The sequence below is a fragment of the Python bivittatus genome, unplaced genomic scaffold (genome assembly GCF_059951505.1).
Source record: "Python bivittatus isolate LINGU-HERP-01145 unplaced genomic scaffold, Pbiv_v1 ctg000020_np1212, whole genome shotgun sequence".
NCBI lineage: Eukaryota > Metazoa > Chordata > Lepidosauria > Squamata > Pythonidae > Python > Python bivittatus.
In genome coordinates, this window is record NW_028277030.1 from 97755209 (window position 1) to 97779401 (window position 24193).

Below are 24193 nucleotides of genomic sequence, written 5' to 3' on the forward strand. Positions count from 1 at the left end.
ATTCCCATTCTTTGTTTTCTATTTTTTTAACTAGTTATCAATTTCTGAGAGCACCTATTCTCTTACCTTATGCCTGCTGAGTTTGCTCAGGAACCTTTGGTGAGGGACTCTGTCAAACACCTTTTGAAAATCCAATGTGTCTTTGGCCCTAATGGACTATGGGTACCCATCACAGAAACTTTTAGCTATATTACATATTTTAATTATTTGTAATTTCCTTTTCTAGTTTTTTGTCATTTGTTGTTCACTGCCCAGAGCCCAATAGGATTTGTAGCAGGCTACAAATATTGATAAATATATACATTTCCTAATTTCCAGTATCCCTGAATGATTCCTTTTCAAATACTCAAGTTACTTTGACAATTTCTGATACTTGTGAGAGAGTATCAGCTATTAACACAGCTTTTTTGAAACATTTTTGTGGCAAAAAATGGAAAACTGTACTGCTGAAAATTGACAGTTATACCCCAAAATTATATGGTGCAAGTTTGGGATAATGGTATAGGAACCATCCATGAGAGCTGTTGGATGTCTTTCTTGCTTCTATGATAGAAGTGTGGCAAAATCTTAACATATTTTGAACAGAGATTTTCAGAACTGCTCATCTTCTGAATTTATTCTAATAAAAAAAAGAGCCAAAACAAAAGAGCAGCAAATTCCCCCAAAGAGTGAGGAGAATTAGGAAGAAGTTACTATCAGACTTTATATTTTTAAGAGTTCAAGTTGACTCTTCCAACTCTCACAAATAATATAAAGACAATATTGAACCAGAGTTTCCTTACCTCTTGTTTCATTAAGCATTTGCCCAATTCAGTGAGCTCAGAGCTGGATGATGGAGTCACCTCTGTGGACATCATCTCCTCATCTATCAGGTAAAATAGTGTGAATACATGCTTCATGGCAAATCAATCAAATCACTAACCATATCTCAGTGAGAATGTCTGTTCCTTGAACAAGGCACAGATGCATCAGTAATGCTGGGTGAACACACAGATGAATGTATTTCCTCGCTACAGTTCCATTTATCCTGAAGTCAAAGTACCAAAAGGTATTAAGAGAAGGCAGCCAATTTATAGAATGGCAAACCACAGTGTGTATCTTTTGCAATAATCAATCTGATAAAAGGCTGCAGTGAAAAAATACTGTTCTTGGAGCCATGGTTCATTAAGAGTCCTACATCTGTTTCTAGGCTGGAATATTGTGCCACTGATTCCTGAAGTGTGGCTTGGATTAAATATTCCTTGCTAACCACTAAATCACTGAAGTGGAGGCCCAGCAATTCCATAGAACAAGAAAAATAACCCTATTTTTGAAAGTAAGACAGCTGCAAGATTTTTACATATGTAGGAACAATTCAATTCAAATCTCAAATGCAGCAGAATGAACAAGACATTTACCTACCATCTCCATCTGCAGAAACTGTATTATTTTGCTCGGCACCTTTTTTTGAGACACAGCAAACAGCTACAAACATATCAGAGGAAGATAAATGAGAGAGTCAGTGAGACATGACCTTTCAAGAATTCCCTTCAATATCACTTAATTTCTCCTTTGCAAAGCTTTTAAATGTATCTTACATTGGAGAATCTCAGTGCACTAACAGAAAGGAGTGCAATCCTTTTTTATATTAAGTGAAAAAAATGTGATTCAGATAGAGTATTATTCCCTCTAAGCCTCTTCTGACATCATTATGCCAGAAAATTTTGCAATGTTATTGAAGCACTAGGAATTCCTAGAGCAAGGAATTTCAAGTGTTCAAGTGGCTTGGACATAATAGTCAAATGATAAAGGCCAGGAATAAAGGTATAAGGCCAGACTCCACATGAATGTGTCTGTTGAGAAATTCCTTATTAAACTATCATGCATTGCTGGACATACTTTCAAACTATTTTTGCTCCATCATCTGGCAATTGAGAGTATGCTGTAGAAAATGGCTGATGCTCCTTTCTTGCTGCTTATTTGTCATTATCCATCTTTTCATCTTGGAGATCAACATCCAAGAACAATGGCTGGTGTGGGTCTTCCGGGCTGTGTGGCCGTGTTCTGGAAGTTTTGTTTCCTAACGTTTCGCCAGCATCTGTGACCGGCATCTTCAGAGAGTAGGAGCACAGACAGGAGCAGTTCTCTCTGTGCCCAGGATGAGGTGACCCTTTTGTGGGTATTTATAGAGATCTGAAGGGGGGGGGATTGGGGGGGTTCCTGTCTGTGCTCCTGCTCTCTGAAGATGCTGGTCACAGATGCTGGCGAAATGTTAGGAAACAAAACTTCCAGAACATGGCCACACAGCCCGGAAGACCCACACCAGCCATCGTATTCCGGCCGTGAAAGCCTTCGACAATACATCCAAGAACAATGTTTGAAAATAATTAGGCCTATCTTATTAACCTACCACTGATAAAGGAACATCTTGATAAGACAGACAAGAGCATTTCTGAAAAACAAATTTGAGAACACTAGGTGATCAAGTAGCTGTCAAGTACTGTAATATCTAAGTCCCTGCAAATATACTAACAGCATTCCTTCTGCTTAGAGAGATGTGTCCATATATTACTCATTTTACCTACCAATTAGATCCATAACTTCTCGGGTGAGCAGCCTAACGAGCTGCTCCTCCAACATCTCTTGAGATTCTGGATTATCATCTACTGTGTCTTCATCACTGTTGAATAATAAGGAAACAGATTTTAGGATGGCAATCGAAATCTGAGGAGCACAACAGATGCTGAACATAATCATATAACCAAGACTAAAATATTAATGAAAGGTGGTTCATCTGATCCATACAGTATTGTTCAGCCTGTTCTGAATGAGATTGCACAAGGATCAAGTTCACAGCTTAGGGATGTTATCATACTGGCAGTAACTGTGACTTAAAATATTTTCACTAACTTATATTTGCATTCAGCTGCAAACCTGCTGGGACAGAGACAGCCAGCTCATTGTTACTGGTGTTCTCACAGCACCCTAAATAAATTATTAATGTATTATATGCACAGCTATGTTGAAGATTTTTGGAAGGGAAATTTCAACTGATCCAAATTTAACTGCTGGGCTGTTGTCTAGGAGTAGTCAAGTGAAACAAACCTCTCCATTTTTTAAAAATAGTTTCACTGCTGGTCTGTTTTTAAGTCAATTCAGAGAGCTGGTTCAAACTTTTAAAAGCTCTGGGTAGTTTGGGAATGAGATAACCAAATATCTTCCAAATGAGCTGCTTGGCAGGTAAGATAGCCTATTAATGCTCTTCTTTAGGGGCTCCACAATCAAAGGTTAGACAAAACATAACCAGGGAAAGGCTTTTGCACTATGCCACCTTAGTTTTGGAGTACTTCACCCAAGGACATTTGTCTAGTGCCCACAAGTACATAGATTTTTAATTTGCTTATCTCCTTTACTCTACATTGTTCTTGTTTTAGAAAACTGTACTGCTATATGGCCATGGCTGTCCCTTTCAGAAAATGCAAAGGCAAAGAGCAAAACAAAAGTTTCAAAGAGCAGTCCTCTCCTCTCGTTTAAGCCTCAGACTTACCAAAGCAAACTCCGCTGATTGATAACCTGCCATTTCTGAGACAGCCTCTGGCAAAAAAACAAAACAAAAAAAAACCCAACATGACATAAAGGATTTTAATGATATACACTCAGGGCTTTGTATGTTCTATATCAAAGGACCTCAAATTCTGTGTCAGTACAAACTGAATTCAGTAACCTCTTCACACTATGCAGGTTACCAAAGCTACCTGATTTATTCTACTTTGGCTATTCTCTACTCTTTACAAGAGCTATGAACAGCACTGAAGCCTTTGTTTGTAAAACTTCTTGCTCAGCTGCATTTCTCAGAGCCTGAAGTATTTTAAGGTTTTGTTTTATATAGCTATGAAGCTCGCTGGGTACCTTAGTGGCTGACACTTCTCAATTTAATCTACTTTATAGGGCATAACAATAACATCATGAAACTCTGAACTCTCTGAAAAGAGGAAGGATGTGAATTTATCAAATGCACTGGAGCCCTTAACAAGGTGCTAAACCCCTTCGAGGAAAGATTAAGTCTAACATTTGCAGAAGAGAAGCCATGGTAGTCTGTTGTAACAAAACAACAGTTTGGCAGTACCTTAAAGATAACAACTGCATTAAAATGCAAATGTCTAAAATTGTACTTCTTAGGTTAAAAGTATGGAATTTGGCACATATATAAATTGATCCCATACTAAACATTTTTATTCAGTTCCTAGGAAACTATTACTTTCAGGGACAAATGTGGATTCTGGCTTCTAGTTGTACCATATGCAAGAAATATTGCAGAACATGTTTTTTGACATCTTAAATGGAATATAGGTGACCACCTATACCAATTACATAGTTTTGTGTGTAATCACAATTCACATAAATCTCACCCAGAAGTTTAAGGCCGGAGAGACAGAATATGTCATAGTACTACTGATATCTCCAGTACAGTGCCTGCTCTCAGTGCCTGTTATGAAATGATACAACACTGTTTCCAATACAACACGCTTTTGGGTTGCCAAAGACTCTCAAGTATACTATCAGGAAGTAACAGCAGCTAAAATATGTATAAATCAGTAAGGATCTATGATATGCATCCCAAATTAAGCTTTGGATCATCTTAAATACTCACCAAGATCTGCTTCTATAAGATGCCAAAGCTTTGAGTTTGACCAAATGGTACTGCTATAACAACAGCAGCCAGCATATTAACACGAGAGAAAGAAGTAGGGAGTATGTGATTGGGTTGTGGTTATTCCTAATCGTATGTCAAAATATCTCTAGGAATTGTGCCACAACATCACATTTAGCTCAGTTCTTTGCTTAGGCAAAGGATGCTTTCAAGCATAGTAGTTCCATGACAAGAACAAGGAAGTTGAGAGCAGATATGGTAAACTAAGTTTTGGTCTTCCCAACTAATAAACCCAGTATTTTCAAAATATCACCGTGCAAAACTCACACTCTCTTTCACTCAGACACAATATTTTGTTTTTACCATATGTAGGTAGGTGAACAGTGGTCCAAGTATAGGGCAGATCAAAGATTCGTAGTGTTCAGGTGGGCACGCGAGAACCAAGGGTTTCACAAAAACACCTGCATGGGGTTAGTTAAAGAACTGAAGCAGCACAAATACACATCTACATTCCCCACTGAAAACCATTAGACTGCTCCAGTCATGGCAAATGATGCTCTTTAACTGACATAAACCAGAAAAGCAATTTTGTCACCAGATATCTCAGCAGAAGCAATTGCACTCACCTCTAAATCTTCCATAAACCTGATTTTTACCAACACTCCCACCCAAAAAGACATTTAATTAATTCTGTTCTCAAGGAGAGAACAAGAGCCATAAATCTAAATCAGGCCTTCACAATGCACTGATATACCAGTAGTCTACTAGAGGCATCATGTAACAAAATATAGTAAATTATTCTAAGCATGGGAGGAAGCAGTACTGTGCTTGCCTTAGTAGACTACAAGTTCTGCAAATCTGATCTAAATGGGATCTCTCTTGCCTTTCAGATGGAAGTGAAAAAGAACTAGTATCATTGTTCTGATATTGCTGAACATCTGCATCTGTTGAAAGCTGCAGTGTAAATCTCCAGCTAGAATCAAAGAAATGTCACTCAGAATAGTTCATTCTGAGATATCCAAGCTGTCTAAAAACCTTGGGAGGTATATGCCTTTGGTGTTCTATCCTAATATGCTCTATGCTGTTTTTAGGCTTTTTTCTAATAAGAGTACAATCTATAATGGATCTGGTCAGTTACAGAAGAGACGATCCTATTTATGAACAAGACTCAGGCTGTGGACACACTATGGAAATCACAACAAATTTGGAAGGAGAACTATAAATAAATAACGGGCAAAGGATACGAAGCATAGGGCGTAGTCTGTAGTCAGGGATATTGTCCAGATTGATGAAGGCTGAGTTGAGTAGCTCAGCTGCTAGACCCTCAACAACATAGAAATCTTGCTGCATTGATGAACCAGCACTGCCCAGAATGTGGAAACTGCAATTCAAAAGACACAATCCAGAACTGAATAAATTATACAATCGGCAAAAGGGCTGGAAGGTACTCTGCTTTGAAAAGTCGACTTGTACTTTTTTATCTGTGCAAAGTAAAATTGGCATTTTGGATCAGGCCAATTTCCATCTAGTCCAACTAGTTTCCCTTCTTTCTATATCCATGATAATAATTTGTGACAATCAGTTACAAGAACGTAAGAATCCAACTGAGTCAAATCAAAGACTTATGTTCAGCATCCTGTGTCCCATAGTGGAAAAGCAGTAGAAAGCCCATATGTGAAGCAACATAGCATTATGAGAAATCTATGAATTGCTTACCAGTTGTCATACAGTGTACAGAAAAATCCCTGCATCCTTTCCAAGACTGTTTTGTAAACAGGAGAGTCATAAAGTTCCAGCAAAGGCTGGGGGAGGCCTAACAAAAGAGGAATAGTACCAGTGAGGATATTCATCTACTCAGGCAAAGTCACTTACCAATAGCACTTCTGGCTACCAAAAGCACAAATTTAGTTGTGGCTACCTGGAATAGGTCAACTTGGAGCATGAATGCTTTTAGTTTAAAAGTTGAAAGAAAAGGCAGGAAAAAAAAAAAGATGCTTTCAGAAAGTAGTTATAATCATAACAATATTGTTTCACAATTTTTACAAAATAACTAATTCTAATCGTGCTCATGCACACTTCTGCCTGCTTGAAAACTAACATAATTCATGATACACTGAAATCCAAATAAATTTAAAGCAGAAGTCTCTCCCAGGCATAAATCTGTGCAATCTAAATAAATCTTTCTAGGCTTATCTACATTATAACTTTATATAGTAAAAATCATTTGTAAAACAAGTAATTTCAGATTCTTATCCCATATACAATTAACTTATTTCTCAGAATGTGATGGATGTACACTAAGTATTTTGGAAGACCACTTTATATATTGAGTTTCTAAACACTAATCAAGTCAAAATATTTAGCAATTTCCACCTCATTCGATAAAAGCGATGGGGAGCTGTAACAGAATAAACACTCATAATTTAAAAAATCCTTTGCACGAATAGGGATAAGCAAGTTGTAAACCAATTACACACTGGGGCACACACCAAGAGCTGTGTGATATTCATTTCTTTGCTGCGGGCAGCTTATGTGACTCTGGTGCAGGCGGACTTCAGTGGTCCTTTCTGTAAACTTACTTTGCCAGTAGGCAAGGGTGATCAGAAACTCTCCTGAGAAAACCAGAGAGAGCTGCAAGTATATGAGAAAAGCTTGGCTTTGGTGTGAAAGGAAAAAATATCCCTCCAAAGTGCTTGGGTGGAGATCATTAAAGGCAAAAGGGAGGCAAACATGATTATTAGCTATTCTTGTTTGCCAGTGTCTTAACTGCAAGCAGAAATTCTACAGAAAACAAGTAGGCACTGTGGTCTTTGTAAAGATGAATCAAAGACTCACCCTTTTTCTAGACCAGTTTCTTCAGTTTTGATGACCAATATAAATTCACTAAAACTCTTCCTGTATAAATCCACATATACCCCAAAAGGGCAAGCAAGAATTTAAATTCCTAGCAGCTTACAGAGGTCAATCTTCGGTTGAATTTGATAGGAAAACTCCATATTTAAACTTGCATTCAAAAAAACCTGAAAGTCTGTAAAGATCATGTAAGGTACAGCAAAACCTTGATTTAACAGAGCCCTGTCGAGTGGACTTGAGATGCAATGGACAACATTTCTGTCTGGACATCCCCACTGAAATAATGGATTCTACTGAACATAATGTAGTCTGGATGGGGCACTTTTTGTTAAATTATATTTACTTCATTTGCATAAAATTGTCATTTGTATACTACTATCATCATGCAAGAGACATACATCATCCCAAATTATGTATTTTGCAGTAGTTGTATGTTGACATCACAAATGTTGTACTTTCAGTTTTCATGGATGTCCCCTTTCCCAAATGGCCCATTAAACTGAGGCATTACTGTATGTGGTAACTATCAGAGCACAGATCACTGAAGACTTATGAACAGAAATAGATACTGATGTGCAAAATGTTCTGTGCAGTAGGTCCTGGCAGTCCATATTGAGATCTAATTGGCCATGTTGTGTCTGGACTGATATTTTTGGTCCAGGCACTGACCTGGAATGTGCATGTTCTTGGCACAGGTATTCTGGATGGAGGGAAACAGTGGAGAAAAGTCAAAATTGTGCAGGGCGGCAGCAAAGAGAAAGTAAGGAGAAGGAAGGTGCTGGGATGATTGGGGGAAGGGGTTTGTGGGTTAGTTGGGTTATGTTGCATGTGAGAGCAAGGACAGCAGGGGTGGGCATGGAAGAGGGAAGAGAGGGGCAAGGTATCCTGGTTTTGTCATATTTGCCTTGCTAGAACATCTGGAATTTGTCTCATCCAAAACCCTGGAAAATCAGAGGTTTTCATTTGTCTGGACCATGACCTACTCCGATCTGGTCCAGCCCAATACCAAGTCACATTTTCTGCTCTGGGCACACCTGTAAGAAATAGCTACTTACCCAGGATGGCATTCTTCTCTACTTCCAGCATGTCTAAGGCCTTTGCAAAGGTTTCTCCCAATTTAGCCACCATCTCTGGCATATACAAATTGTTGTGGGTCCTGGAAGAAAATGTGTATTTTACAATCACAAGTTGAATCTAACAGTTACCTGACAGTGGAAGACCGCCTTCAGCTTGTAAACAGCTCCTGTATCTGGTGAGGAGGAAGGTGAGACCAAGCACTTGTGCATGGGATCCCCCTTCCTACCAAGAAAAACATTCCTGCTTTGGGCATATGGAGAAGTCTCCACTTTGTGTAGAGGATTCAGCTGCCCCACACAACATTTTGCTTCAATTTGCCTTGTCTTGGCCCTCTGAAGTGCTGGCTGCAAGGACCCACGACACACACTGCCTCCCTAAGGATGGGTCATGGTCCCTAGAATGGCAGGTGGCTCTGACCGAATGCAGCAGCTTATGAAGATGCTCACATGCTATAAGCAACTTTGTGGCAGAAAGATGCCCCCCTGAAAGGCAGGACAACTCTGCATTAACCACACCATGCTGCCGGGGAAGAACCTCCATTCAGCCCAGGATGACTTCTTTCTTGTCATCAAGGCTAAAGAGGGTCCCTCAGCAGTTAGATGGATCATCTGAGTGGGGAGGAAGGGTCTCTGTCTCACCTACCTCTCTCCTTTGAGACCTCAGACCTCCACTCAGGGCTTCGGTAACTGCACACAGCACAAATTCTGCAGCCAAATGGCCCAACAGCCTTCGCCAAAACTGCCTCTGTGCCTGCTGCTAGAGGTGATCAAGGGTAACTCAGAATCTCCCCCTAGAGCAGCAATTCCCCAAAGTATGAGGGTGCAGGGAAAGAAAGGACTAGGTCGTTGGGTGGCAGGGGCAGGCCTCTCAATTGCTCTCCAGAGTCTCAGCTGTCACTTTTAGAAGTCTCTAAAAGAAGTCTCTATACTGGTGAAGAAAACCTTCAAGAACGTGACCAAAGTGAAACCAATGCAGCGATGTCTGCCTGAGCTTGCAGAGGGCCTGGAACAATAGTTCTGAGGTGTGAACTGCCCATTCATTTCAAAGGGTGCTAACAGAGGCTGCAAGAAAGGAGAAGCATCATATTATGAAGACAGAGTGACTATTTGTTTTGGTTAAGCCTTTAAGCACCAGATTAGGGGCTTCATGGATTAATCACTTACATTATCCAGAAGAGAAATCTAATTTTGAAGAGAATGGGAAAATGCTGCCCTCTCTTACATATCCCCATCCTCCAACCAGAATCCTTTTCACAGGCCAAATGCAACACCCAACATGTTGTTTCTAGCTTTAAAAAGCTTCTCCTTGCAATCATCTAACCCGTTTGTTTCTGCTTTGAAATCATACTGCAATAGCTAAGATAGCTTTTAAGCCAGACTCTTTTAAGACAGAATAGGATTTCCAAACTTGTGGAACTGATCAACATTAGATTGGGCAGCATTGTACAGCATGCATAAAGTGAGAATACCACTGCCTGCATTTGCACAGAATGATACACCGTGCTCAAAGCTGTACTTGCTCCTGTACCTCACAGGATTGTTGCTCTAGGGAAAAATTAGAGGAGGGGGAACTATGCAGGGAATGCTCCCATCCTTAGATTTTTGGAAAGCTATTAAGACCTTCCAGATTGGTGATAAGGGAGACTCTTCTGCTATGGATGTGAATGTTTTGGCTGTTCCTTGGGCTGCTGTTGCTTTTTTTCTGTTAGGTTTGTGATGTTTTTTATTTTAATGTTATACAGTATTGCTTTTCAGTTGTAAACTGCTTTGAACCTCACTGGACTGAACAGCACATACTGTAGCAAATAAATATGTATATCACCTTCAGCTCCAAGAGGACAGGAGGGAGGTAAGCCTGATAAATAAATCAATAAGGCATATAGATTTGTCATAGACTAAGTTAAATGTGTCAAGGATAGTTGTGCTTACATGAATCTCTATGGTACTTCTGGAGTTGAAGAACGCCTAGAAGCTGAAAACATATTGGCAATGTTCTGCCAATGCGACTGACCACAACTTAGTGCAGTTGGTATTTCCAAACATATATTGGAATCAAAATGGCATGAGATAAAGTCTGTATATATATATAATACTCTAAATCTTTTAGCTATCAGAAATTGATACTGAACAAGATTTGATATCTAGAAATTACAGTGAAATTTGATGCATTATATCCAGGGGAAAACAAAACTCAAGAATAGTGAGTGCCTTTCAGTGCCCTGCAGATTCTTTTTCCATACCAATTTACCTGCGAGCACTCAGCAGAATATCAATTAGATTTGTACCTATGGCAGTGAAAATTCTGGCAATGCCATCAATACAGCATTTATTTGATGTGTTTACATGTCCCCAAATTATGTAGGAAATGATGATGACTCTCAGGACCAATTTGGATGTTTATCAAGATCATACATACAATCCCATTTTAAAATACATAATGAAACATAATTTTGCTAGGAAGGCATTTTCTTATCCTTTCCATAGTAGTCTGACTCAGCTCCACAACTGCATAACCTTGCTGACCCTTTAAAATACCCTCTCCTGTTCCTCATTCAGTCTCCTCGGCTGCCCTCTTCCCTTTTGTTCCTGCATCTTCACAATATCAGAATGGTGGCTGCAGGAAGGAAAATCAGGGTAAAATAGTTAGATTGCCTCTGCAGGCTGTTTAATGAATACTTTGCACGGTGACCACAGAACAATTCTGCATCTGCATGCATGTTATTTGATTTTCTGGCAGCCTATAAAAATCAGATCTGGGGGAGAGAGTTGGTCACCGTACAGGTTTCTATGAGTTCTGTGCAACAGGTCCAAGTAACTGTTAATTTGGTCCAGAATGTTCTAACTAAAAGGGCAGAGCACTCAGATCTGAAGCAAGCAGATGTGCTTTGGTTCTGCCATGAGTATCTTTGCTATACAGGTAGTCCTCGCTTAACAACCACTTGTTCAGTAACTGTTCGACGTTACAATGGTGCTGAATGAGGGGAATTATGACTGGTCCTTGAAGTTGCAGCATCCTGCAGTCAGGTAATTGTCATTTGCAACCTTCACTGCCGGCTTCTGACAAGCAAAGTCAATGGGGAAACCAGCAGGAAGTCTGTTTATTTATTTTAATTTCTATAGCTGCCCATCTTGTGACTCTGGGTGGTAAACAATTATAAAAACAATTAAAACAAGTACAATACCGCACAAAATAATTATATATGGCAGCTGAGAAAAATTATCCCATAATTATCAGTCTGGCCAAAAAACAGGGCCCTTAACAAAAGTTACAAGTCACAGTCATGTGATGTTGCACTTAACGGTCATGAATGATTTGTTTAATGACTGCAACCAGAATTGCCATTGCAAGTCAGTGCGGTCACATGATTTTTCGATTTACAACCGCATTGCTTAGTGATGGAGTTGCCACTTTCAACTGCAGTCAGTAAGTGAGGACTATGTGTACCTCTTGGTAGCTCCGTAAAGGAACTGCACCCCTTCCTAGGCACACACATAGCCACGTACGCTCACAAATATACTTGACTGAGTTCAGGTGCTACGGAGACAGCAACAGGAATCAACCATGTGTTGCTGCCTATTTAATTCAGATGTGCATTTCCTGAGCCTGGGGGCTACCATACAAGCCCAAGAAAAGGTGTGGCCCCTTTATGAGCTGTTGACAGGTATAGTGAGTGTCCCCACTCTAATGGAAGCATCTCTGCTTGCTTCAGGTCTAAATACTGCATACCTCTAGTTCTAGCAAAATAAAGCATGCAACAAGACAACAACAAAACTACAAAGTGTATTAGAAATAATGAATTACTAATGGCACATATCCTTCACACAACAGATAAGGAAAAGAATCGAGATACACCCAACAAGATGTACATAAGCAGGCAACACAATGGTTCAACTAAAAGCAAAGTTTACTGCATTGCATGGATTCCCTAAATGAAAACGCCTTCATGGGTGTAGTTTTGTGACAAGTGTATATAGTTTCATTATTCTCTACCCAATGACATAACCCTGAAAGCTTTATACACATAACTCTCCTTTGTGTAAATGGTTAGCTGCATTCACAGCTTCATTTATCATACAGAACACAAATTTCCATGCAAGAAACCCAAAGAAGAGCCATTTATTCAATTTTCTCATTCAAGCTGGAGTGATTTATACTGGCAATGAATTGTGGCCAAACCCAGTTTACCTCCACCAAGGTCACCAAGACACAGATACTGGGCGTTTAAATGAAAGAGGGTATATGCCTCTGTAGTTTAATCATATGCTCACAATAAAATATTAGCTAACATAGTGAGACTGCAATCCTTCTAAATAGGGATAGAAACAAATTCTGAAAGAATTTCCTATGAAAGAAAAGGAAGATTCTAGCTCAAACCATTCCCTTTTGCATTAGTTTTGTACTTGTAGAGAATTTTCCTTATGAAAGAACATAGTATAAGGATACAAAATGATACAAAATTTATAGCATGAAATGGTGTAGTCTAGTCTACCATCTTTGAAGTTTCCCACCTTAATACAACTAAGACACAAATTTTTACAGACACACATATTGCTGTTTCCTGCAAACTGAGGCTATCATAAATACTGGATTTTGCTATTACTGTTTTTATTTTGAACCCTGGCTATGTTAATACACTGCACATAGCCCCTCGTTAGTGAGATCAGGCAACAATAAGTTGACTAGTGAGATAAACCCTGGATTAGTTATTCTAGCTTGCATAGAAAAATGTAAATATGTTTGGGATAAAACTGGCTTTGATAAATACTGGCCAAATGTGCCAAAACTGACCATTACTTCATCCTTACAGTTAACGGGGAATGCTGTCTGTGCAATGGGTCCAACTAAGGCTGGCAGTCTAATGTACTCTTGCTTTATCTTACTAAGATGCATTACATTAGAGCCATGATGGATGGCAAAGCCCAATGTTCTCACTCACATCTGTTGACAAGATATGGTAAAGGACATGAATTAATACATGATAAGGAAAAAAAAATGGTATATCCTATATTTGTGAACCAAGGCAAAGGTGAGGGAATGAGAATGAAGGTTTAGGTTTAATTATAAATAAAAGAACTAAGGTGTATTTCAAATAATTTGAGCTGGTGTCATCTAGATTGTTTTGGGTATGTATGGAAGTAGGAATTCATAGGTTGGTGACAGATGCATGTTATATTGCAGCAAAGAGGTGTTGACGAACCAGGGCTGAGTTTTAAGAAAAATTGTGCAACATTTTGAATGAATGCTATCTAATCAAAAAAACTGTTCTGCTACATGCAATGAATGGATGGGAACAAGATAAGTATTGAAAATATGGTTAGATTATTTGGAGACCCAATAATGAATAGTAAAGGTGATTGTTTGGTGATTATCTACATAGAAAAAAATCTGTTTCAAATATGCAGTTTATACATGTCTATTCTTATGTACACATGACAAAGGAATATAAAAGCATGATTTATTTTACTGTTTATGATGAAAGATTAAAATAATTAGTAATTGTAAGCCCTGAGGAAGGAACAGATCCTTTTTTTTTTAGTGTCAACAGTGGATCTCAGGCAAAATATGGACATAGAAGAAAATGAATGAATTGAAAGAATTCTACAGAATTCTAGAGAAACTAGAGCAAAAACATAATGACTACAGGTATGGAAAGAACATGCCCTTTTTGAAAAAGTAACAGAAGACAGATTACTCCTTCAACAGAATGAACAGAAAGTGAACACAAAAAAAGAGGACGTAGAAGCTGCTTAGAACAGAGTAAAAAGAATTGTTACAAAATGCTGCAGAAGTATGTGGAGTTATGCTAACAGAAAGTTAGCTCAGTGGAATGATGAAGTCAAAGTTTCTGTAGATGAGAAAAAATACATATATGGCAATGGTTTCTGCAGCAAATAAGGACAAAACTGTATTATGTCTGTTTGGAGAAAAATATAGTTGCAAAAATGTAAAAAAGAGCAAGGAATATTTAAGAGTAAAAGAGGCAGAGGCAATGAAGAGTGGGTTTGACAGAAATAAATGTTCTGGGAGAGTTTAAATACCCTTGGAAAATAACCAACAACATTCAACTGGCAACAGAAGCATATTGTAGGTCATGCTCATTATATCAGAAGAGCAACACAGACAGTACAGGTGATATTTGGTCAATTCCAGATGTGGTTTTTTTCCTTCTTTTCAAAAAAGTAATAATTGATTCCTGCAATGTACTCTACATAGGGCTGCCCTGGAATACTACTCAGAAACTGGTCCAGAATGCAGCAACACAAGCCACTGTGGGAGTGCTATAGTATGCCCATAAAATACCTCAAGTGAGTAAGCTGCACAGGTTACCAAGTGGTTTCTGGATGCAATTCAAAGTGCTGCTTGTCATCTATAAAGCTCTTCATGGCATACAGCCTTGTTGTTCCAGGAACCATCTTTCTCCTATGGTGGCTGCCCGTGCTGTAAAATCTGACAGAATTGGTCCCATCTATCAAGCAATGCAATCTGATGGAACCCTGGAGGAGTGCCTTCTGTGTCACAGCATCTGCCCCTCTGGAGCAGCATCTCCCAGAGATCCAAACAGCACTAACTCTGCTCTCTTTTAGATGAGCCTTAAAGACCTGTCACTTTCTTCAGATATGGTGTGGGCTCATTGTGGGCTTATTTTGTTGTTATTCTTAGTGTTGTCTCCTTGCTTGGCCATCTTTTCTTTTTTATGGTTTTGATCGTTGTTTTGACTTTTTAGCTTTTTATCTATATGCTGCCTAGAGCCATTCTGTATGGGCAGCCTACAAATGGGATAAATAAACAAACAAAAACAGGTTTGGTAGTTGCTAGTATGGGAATGGTAGAGCTCTGCCTTTTTTTACAGTATCATCTAAAGATTATAGAAATATATAAAGTGTGATTATAAATAAGAATTGTATAGATATAAAATAAGACACATGCATTAAATCAGTGTTTCTGCAGAAAGATCAAGTTCTGTAATTTGGCCAAGAACTCATCCAGGTTCTGTAACTTTTTAAAGTCAAAACTGAATATAGCTTTATTTATTTAAACTATTTCTATGCCTCCCTTCAATATAAATATTGCCAATTAAAAAAAATCTGCAAGATAAATTACTATGGTCTAGTCCATAAGCAACAGTGGACTAACTTTTAATTGAACTGGTTTAACTTTGGAAAGAGTGACTAAAAAGTTTTAATGTTGCTATTTCACATTGTATACAACTCTAATGGCTTACTACCTCTCAATCCAGATTCCACCTTCCAATATTTTCTGATCTCCCCATTAGATATTAATTCCTCATTTGATTGTTTTGTCCTGTTGCTGCCTATTTGCATGTCCTTTGTTTTTATTTGCCAACCCATTATCTGTCAACAACTAAAATTAAACATCCCTCTCTCTCTCTCAAAGTTCAATGGAAGACTTTACTATCTGACTACAACACTATTGATCACAATATAGTTTTGTGGGGAAGTGATTGTTTTTGCTAACTAAAGTGACCACCTGGTTGCATTTAGTCTATCACACAATTTACTTACATTAACAGCTAATCCTAATGTATGGTAGGAAAAATCTCTCCTAATCTGACATACTTTTTTGTAAAATCACATACTTTCCCTTTCAATCTTGTAAGGTATCTTACTTACATTAGAAAGTGTAAATAAAAAAGAAAATTTAGAACAACCCAATAGCAGAAAGAGATTAACAATTCACTTTCAGTCATATCTGTCCAGATGCCATCATGCTGAGCTCAATAAGGCTTCTTCCTAAGTAAGAGCATAGAGGAGGCTGAGAGCTTTGGTCCTCAAGCTGTGACAGGCAGTATGCAAAACTGACTCCATCAGGAGCCACCATTTCAAGGTTTGTTCCCAAAAATTCTATTTATCCTTCACTTTAAAATGACTGTGCCTGATGAAGCAGCTCCCCTTTCATTCCCACAATAGTGGCAAAGAAGGAAGTACATAGCTAATACTATTAAAAGTGCAGGAACTCTTTTGCATCTGGTCACTCTACCAAACTGCAGACAAGTAACCATATTCCTCTGAATTAGACTGGAATGATACCCTCCACTCCAATCTTCTTGAAGATAATCTATTTTATATGAGGGTATACTATCAGATCAGCACTGAAGTTTCATTTGATTATCCCTCCCTCCCTCAAGATAAACAAACACACAAAAAATATTCCCAATGGAGAGGCTGCTCAAATATAGAGAACCACAATACATTTACCAATAGTGTCATTGGCAAGTTCCCCCAAGATAAATTTAACAGGCTTAATATATAAAATCCTTCAGCAACAATAGATACATGAGAAGCAAAGAGATATTGTGTTAAACTGAAATGAGACTTGACTGACACAGTTCAAAGTATATCAAGAATACTAAGAAAAGCTGGGCTTAATTTTATGCTACAGGAAACTGGAAGACTCCTCCAAACCATACACTCCAAATAGGCAGGACAAAGCTGAGAGTTCCTTCTTCTACTCTACAATGCTGAACTGTGAAATATTTCAAGAGATGCTATCATTCACTTTAAGGGGAACGATGGAGCATTTTGACTATGAAATGAGGATCATGCCATGTTGACTCACCTTATAAGAGCAAGCAAGTTGTCAAAAAGTTTCAGGATCTGCACTGAGCAGGGGTTACGGTAGATTGGATTGCCGTTAGGCATGTATCCCACCACAAATCCTCCAGCTTTTGCCTCTTCCAAGGAAGTGGGCCAACGAGCTCGTTTTATAACTCCCAGAATGGTGTATACACAAAAACTTATCTATACAGAAAGAAAAAGACACAGAGGAGTTACTTCAGAAGTCAATCTAAGAGAACAACAGAAGACTTAAAATGGTTCAAGAAAACTGTTTTATATATGACTATGTCCCTCAACTGCAAAAAGACACTCAACTATACATACATAATCACAAGCGATGAAGGCATATGCATATTACTTCATGTGTCTTAGAGATAAATGGAACTGTAAATACATTTTCTTAAATCTGTATAAAGCTATTACTGTGGATAAATTATCCATAAGCTCACATTTTCCCTGTCTTATTCTAGAGCTTTCTCTAGTCATCTCACTTCTCCTATTTAGCATTACATTCTAGGGTCTACTATATTCTTCTCAAAACATAGCACCATATAAGTCTGTCATTTAAAATCCAAATTAATTGAGAAGGCCTAAGCATATTTAGTTAATACAAAGAGATAATTATTCTTAAGGAAAACTGAGTGCCCTATAGTGAAACTCATACTTTAACTCTGAAAAGATCTTGTAGAACAACAAGCTGACTGATGCAACTTAAATTTCTATGCCAAATTGTGTGACAAGGGGGAAGAAGCAAAGCTAAGAGTTTCAGATTAATGAGCTGAGGCCTATGATGACCCACCTTGGACAAAAGCCAGCTATTACTACGCAGTAGGAAAGATTTTAGCATTTTAGGACAATCCCCTTCCACCTAGCACCTAATTGAGGCAAATAACTTTAAGCATACTTGGGCCCACTTAAAATTATGCAAATAGAAAGACAACAAAAACCCCTATTGTGATTTCTCCTTGCCCAAGAGGATGTGTAGATTTCACCTGTGTTCAGACCACACATCATACATTTAGTACTATTTCCAAAGACCATCCACTACTCACCAAGGATAAATTTTCAGTGATATGGCTAAATTTCCTTTTCTGAATTCCACATTTTCAGACAACCTAATACTTACCCTGGAACGATTCAAACCACAGGGATCTTCCATGACGGGATCTACAATCCTATTATCAGCACCAACATACCGGATAAAATCTTCAGGATTCATCAGAACTCTGTGTGTGGTGGCAGAAAACAGAGCTACAAGCTTATTTTATTCCAATAAATCAATTCAGTCTAAAGAGTTATGGAAGTTAGTGGTTATGAAACACTATTATCAAGTCAGATCCATGAATATTTGCTTGTGATGTTACTTAAATCTATAGTAACAGGAAACTAGAGCAAAGTAGGAAAAAATGATATCCAGGCTGAAATCTACACAAACACCTCATTAAACTCAACAGATAGATTTCTGAATATACACGCATAAGATAAAGCTATTAGTCATTACAATGCTTTCTTGAGATGTGATTTCAGTCTTGGTTATAAATGACTTTGCTACAATATCTCACCAAGTAGTGGATTATTCCGCATGCTTCTCTTGCAGTTTTCTATGAAGTTGGCTTTAAAGTTGGGAAAGCTGATCCCTACTCCAATTTCCATAAAAGCCTGCACTCTCTCTATTCACATGCCTCTAATTTCATCTTAAAGGTGAAAGACATCCACTTTTTTCACAGTAGGTTAACCACATAGATCTTATCAGATTGCCAGGGGAGAAAGCCCACACCCTCCACACCATTTTTATCAACATCATCCATAGATATTATTAATCTATCCTTAAGCACTTTCTCTTCTCACTTTTAACTTTCAAATGTCTTTGATGCAGAGCTTATGTACCATAATGGCGTGAACTCTCCTGTAATTCTTATTCATTTTCTACAACAATATTCCATGAGAGGTATAAAATGACTGCCATGGAACTCTGCTTTCTAAGCTCTCCTGAAAACTGAAAAGAAATGGTAATCAGAATAGCAGAATAGGAGTAGCAGCTGGGGTCTTTATATGAATAGGAGTTTGTACTGAAGATATGTATCTCTACCTTCTCTTCTACTGAACTTTATACTGGAGGCAACCTAAATATTTAGAATTAGAAAACTTTTTTTAAATTTAAAAGGACAAACATTTAGTGAATGCAGGCACCAGATTTGGTCTTTGTACCATTTTCATGCACACTGATGAACTCAAAACAAAAAAAGCTTTAATAAGTGTCTGCACAAAGGGCATTTCTCATACATAACCACAGTGAATTAAAATAGCTGCAATACATGCTTGCTGCAAATCCCAGCACAGATCTGTAGGTTTTTTTGTATTGCACTCTATCAGGGAACAAATTTAAACTTCATACCTTTTCATCTCATCAGACAGCCAAAGTGTAGCAACAGGAGACATGAGCTCTTCCAAGAAAGCTTTTTGCCGCTGATAATCCTTAAATTGGTTGCTAATTAGGACCAGGGCTTCCATGAGAGCACACTTCTCCATCTGAGTCAGGAGTAGCTCATTCGACAGCAGCTGCTTTACATGGTTATACAGCATGTCGAAGTTGGGCTAGAATCAACAGATTCAAGCAAGTGTTAGTCAAGTGAAAGCACCACACAAGATTAACTGCAAGGATACATTTTGTATCACAAGAAATAATACTTCAAGGTAAAAGCTGACTCTGGTTCAGTGCAAATCCACTGAGCTGAGAATATGTAACATGCTGACACAGGACAGCATTAAATTGTTTGAACCACAGAGACAGAAGGGGCCACTGAATCCAGCCCTACTCAGTGGAAGAATCCAAATTAAAACTTCCCAGACAATAGTGTCTAGTCTCCACCTAAACGTATTCACTGAGTGGGAACCCACTACTTCTGAGTTAATTGGCCCCAGTACTGAACTGCTCTAACTGCTAGGAAGTTTTTTTCAAAACATAACAGGAATCTATAGTGTGATGAGAAAGAGAGGACTTGCTGAGAGACCCCTCCTTGAGGGAATATCATTTATAGGGACCCTTGGAGCAAGAGTACAGTACCCCTTCTACAGTACACATTTATACATAGTACACATAACTGTTATTCCCCCCCTCCCAACATTATTGGCTTCTAAAGGACAGTAAGACTTGGCTCTTCAGGAAGACTTTTGGGGATGTAGAAGTTTAGCTCACCCTCAAGGACAGCACTATGATTACAGGCAGACTTCGCTTACCAACTGCCTCGTTCAGCAACCATTTGAAGTTACGATGGTGGTGAAAAAAAACTTTACGACCAATGCCCACATTTACCACCTTTGCAGTGTCCCTCAGTCATGTGATCGCTATTACAGTCAGTACACGTCCTGTGCCTGACCTGTTGTTTTTCATTTCTCTCCCCCCTTGCAGAGTGGAAAGATTGGAGAGGAAGGGATTACAAGAGAGTAAGCCAGCATACAATGGGAAATACACATCAAAAGCAATGTGTTGGCCCCAGCAGCCCCGAGTGTGCTACACAAAGAACAGGTCAGGCACAGGAGAGAATGCCTACAGAAATCACTTGGGTTCTTTTCTCCCCCCCTCAGGACATAGAGACTGGAGAGGAAGGAATTACAAGAGAGTAAGCAGGCACACAATGGGGAATACACTGGGCTGTTTGCATAGTGCACTCCGGGCTGCTGGGCCAGCATGTTGCTTTCGATGTGTATTCCCTATTGTGTGTCTGCTTACTGTCTTGTAATCCCTTCCTCTCCAATGAATATAAATACAAAGATTAATTCCCTTGCTAATTATCCCAGAGCTGAGATGAGCATTCCAAAGGGGGAGTGGGGGAAAAGAAAGCACAGTTGCAGTCACATGATTTCCCACTTAGAAACCACTTTGTTTAATGACAGAGCTGCTGGTTCCAAATGTGGTGACTAAATGAGGATACCTGTAGTTGTTTATTAGAGTGATGCAGTGTTTTTAACCCTATACTTGATAAGTTGCTAAAGAAATCAGTGGCATAGAAGTCCAGGTAAATATAGTAAATAAATACATTTGTATTCAGAATGATAGAGGTCTTGACATTCTTCTGTACAGCATCCACCTGTATATCTGAAGAGTGCCCTCAATCTTCTCAAGGCTAAACATTCCTAATTCCTTCAACCTCTCTTCAAAGGTCATAATTTATTCTGACCATCATTGGTACCCTTCTCTGATCTTGTTACTATTTGTCTGAATTCTTCTGGAAATGTGGGCACAGTGCTAAAGGTGGGGCTGACCAATACAGAATAAAGTGAAATTATTATTTCCCTTGGTTTGGAAACTATATTCTGTTGATAAAGCATAAAACTGAATTTGCTTTTCTGTAGCCATATCACACTGCTGAATCATACAGCTTGTAATCTCCAAGTTCTTTTTTCAAAAGATCTATTACCGAACTAGGTATTCCACATTCTGGGGACTTGGTTTCTGTTTCCTAAAAATTACTTAAAGATGTTTTGCTTTTGTTAAATATAATTCTGATCATTTCTGCACAATTCTGCAACCTATCACAATTGTACTGAATTTTATTTCTCTCTAGGACATTAACTAGCAATCCTGCCCAATGTCGTGTATTTGCAAATCTGATAGTTATTCTGTCTCTTCATCTAAGACATTAATAAACACGTGAACAATACAGAGCCAACAACTAACCCTTATGGCACCCCATTTGATACAGCATTCTTGTTTAATGAAGAAACAATTATGAGCAATCTTTGGGTATGATTTTCAAGACATCAATTGTTATGTCATGGGCTATTTTATTCAATGCTTTGCTGAAATCAAGAAATACCAAGTCTACAGCATTCCCACAATCTACTAAAGAAAATACACAATTAAAAATGAGATAAAGTTAATCTGGCAAGAGTCAACAAATGTGACTTACACTGGTAATTACTACATTGTTTTGTTAGCGTTCTACTATCTCCACTGAACAGTTCTTTTATTTTGAATGTATCTAAATATTCTCTTTTGGCTGTTCTTTGTATCTAGGGATGTGCAAAATATTTCAAATTCAAGAGCAAGAATGGATGTTTCAGAATATTTCAGAATTTAAATTTGAAATGAGGCATCTTGAATTGAAACCATTTAAATTTGAAACATTTCACATATCTTTATAAGCATGGTTCACCAATTTCAAGCATTGTGAATTTAGATATCCTGACAGCCTCAACCATTTCCCCCCAGTGTTACTGCTACTTCCAGTTTATCAGTTAAGACTTCCCTATTGGTTACATCAAGGATAGCTGATTTCCTTCTGCTTACCTCCACCTTCTTAAGGAGGAAGTTGTCAGGTACACAAAAAACAGGGATTTCCTGTTAAGACCATGTTTGGCAAAACTTGCCTTCCAATAGCTGTCAGAATAATTAAAGTCTGAGACTTCCAGGAGAGGTATGGGGAACTGAAGACAGATCTGCAAAAACGAAGCTGACGACTATGGCAAAGACCAAGGGATTGGTGAATAGACTGGTTCCTTGGAACCTCTTTGGATAAAGAGAGAACAGGAGATCACCCACATGTGCTCTGGATGGCTGCTCCCTGGAAGGAGACAGCATGACAGCAGTTTTCTGCAGGTTTGAGTGCTGGGAGACGATGGGATTAGCTATCTTGCTTGCAACTGCAGCGGAGAGTTTTAAAGGACACTAAGTTTGTAAACCTCACTTTTTAATCTCTTTTGAAATGATTCATTAACTACTTCTAAGCTATTAGAGACCTTTGGAATGACAAGTTGGGTGAGTCTGCCTTTAATCCTGAACGAAAGAAAACTTTAATTATAAACTTAAGAATTTAAAGAATCTGAAATAAACAGCAAAAAGCTAAATAAGTTTTTGATTTTAGAAAGTTATAAACAGACTAAGAGTCCAGATAAAATTGGAATACTGAAACTTTTACAATAAGATGTTGGAATTAATTATAAAGTACAAGCAGCTTCTTGTGGGAAATAGATCCTGTTTTGGTTTTTATAAGACATAACATAGATAAACAATTTCATGATTTCAAAAACTGGACACTAGAGGGGACTAAAGATTTTAGGTAGAGGAGATATACAGGCCTGCAAGATGGTTATGACAATAAAAATACTGGAGAAGACTTCTGAAAAATGCTATCAGGAAATAGTAGCCACAATATCAGTAATGTTGTCTGCTTCCATGGATAGACTATGTCCAAAAGTTGTTATTGAAAAAATGTCAGATGTAGAACAAATTTTATCTGACAAGATAGAGATGGTATTGAAAGTAGATTTACAACTGACAGGCCAAGAAAATGATTTAGAAAAGGATGTTTCACTGGACCTATAAAAGAAACTGGCTGAGGTTTTAAAATTTAAAGAGAGTGACGTGGATAATTTTTTCCTACTGGATTTACAAAAGAGGCTTGTTAAAGCCTTAAAGAACTCTGTGATAGGACAAAGAAGAAATGAAGAGAAATCAAATCCTATGACAATATTTGAACGAACTAAAGATTAAGGCTGTTAGAAGTAAAAGGAAGAAATATAAAGAGGGTTTATTTGTTCAAGGTTAAAATAAGGTATGTTGCTACTTCTGGTTACCCTTTTTGGACTTTCTGCTGACACCAGGAGTGAAAAGATGATGTTTTATGGATTTCTTTATAGATAAGAGATGGGATATGGGATGAAGAGATAAATGTTTGTAACTTTATAGTAATTTTATTAAGAATTATAACAAGAATAAAAACTAATCCAATCTAAAAAAAAAAAACTAAAAGAATAAAAAGAAAAAGTTGCAGAAAAGAAAGGAAAAAAGGAAAAAAGAGAAATAAAAATAGAAAAGGGAAAAAAAGAATATAGTAAAGAAAAAGAAAATATATAAAGAAGTGACTTCCCATCTTCATCACAACAAGTATGAACAAGTTCAGTAACCTCTTAAAAATACAACAAATGATCTTCTCAAATAGTATCCTTCTTGATACTATAACCAAAATATCCTTCGAAACAGCAAGCTGGCCTCTGTTCCTTAGTGTAATTTTCCACAAGACTTCTGACATCAATGAAAGTCAAATGACTGATCATG

At 38.1% G+C, this 24193-nt stretch overlaps 1 protein-coding gene across 2 annotated transcripts in view; it reads right to left on the minus strand.

Moving 5' to 3' along the window:
* XPO5 (exportin 5) overlaps positions 1-24193 on the minus strand; it is a 51773-nt gene that overhangs the window by 4983 nt on the left and 22597 nt on the right. For both annotated transcript variants that reach the window (XM_025173211.2, XM_007438275.4), the window contains exons 18-28: positions 19532-19731; positions 18263-18362; positions 17138-17319; positions 8539-8639; positions 6347-6443; positions 5875-6011; positions 4994-5091; positions 3527-3573; positions 2565-2659; positions 1402-1464; positions 783-865 (exon numbers count right to left, since the gene is read on the minus strand). In XM_025173211.2, coding sequence (XP_025028979.1) covers positions 783-865; positions 1402-1464; positions 2565-2659; positions 3527-3573; positions 4994-5091; positions 5875-6011; positions 6347-6443; positions 8539-8639; positions 17138-17319; positions 18263-18362; positions 19532-19731 — 1203 coding nt within the window. The remainder of the gene's footprint in view (positions 1-782; positions 866-1401; positions 1465-2564; positions 2660-3526; positions 3574-4993; positions 5092-5874; positions 6012-6346; positions 6444-8538; positions 8640-17137; positions 17320-18262; positions 18363-19531; positions 19732-24193) is intronic.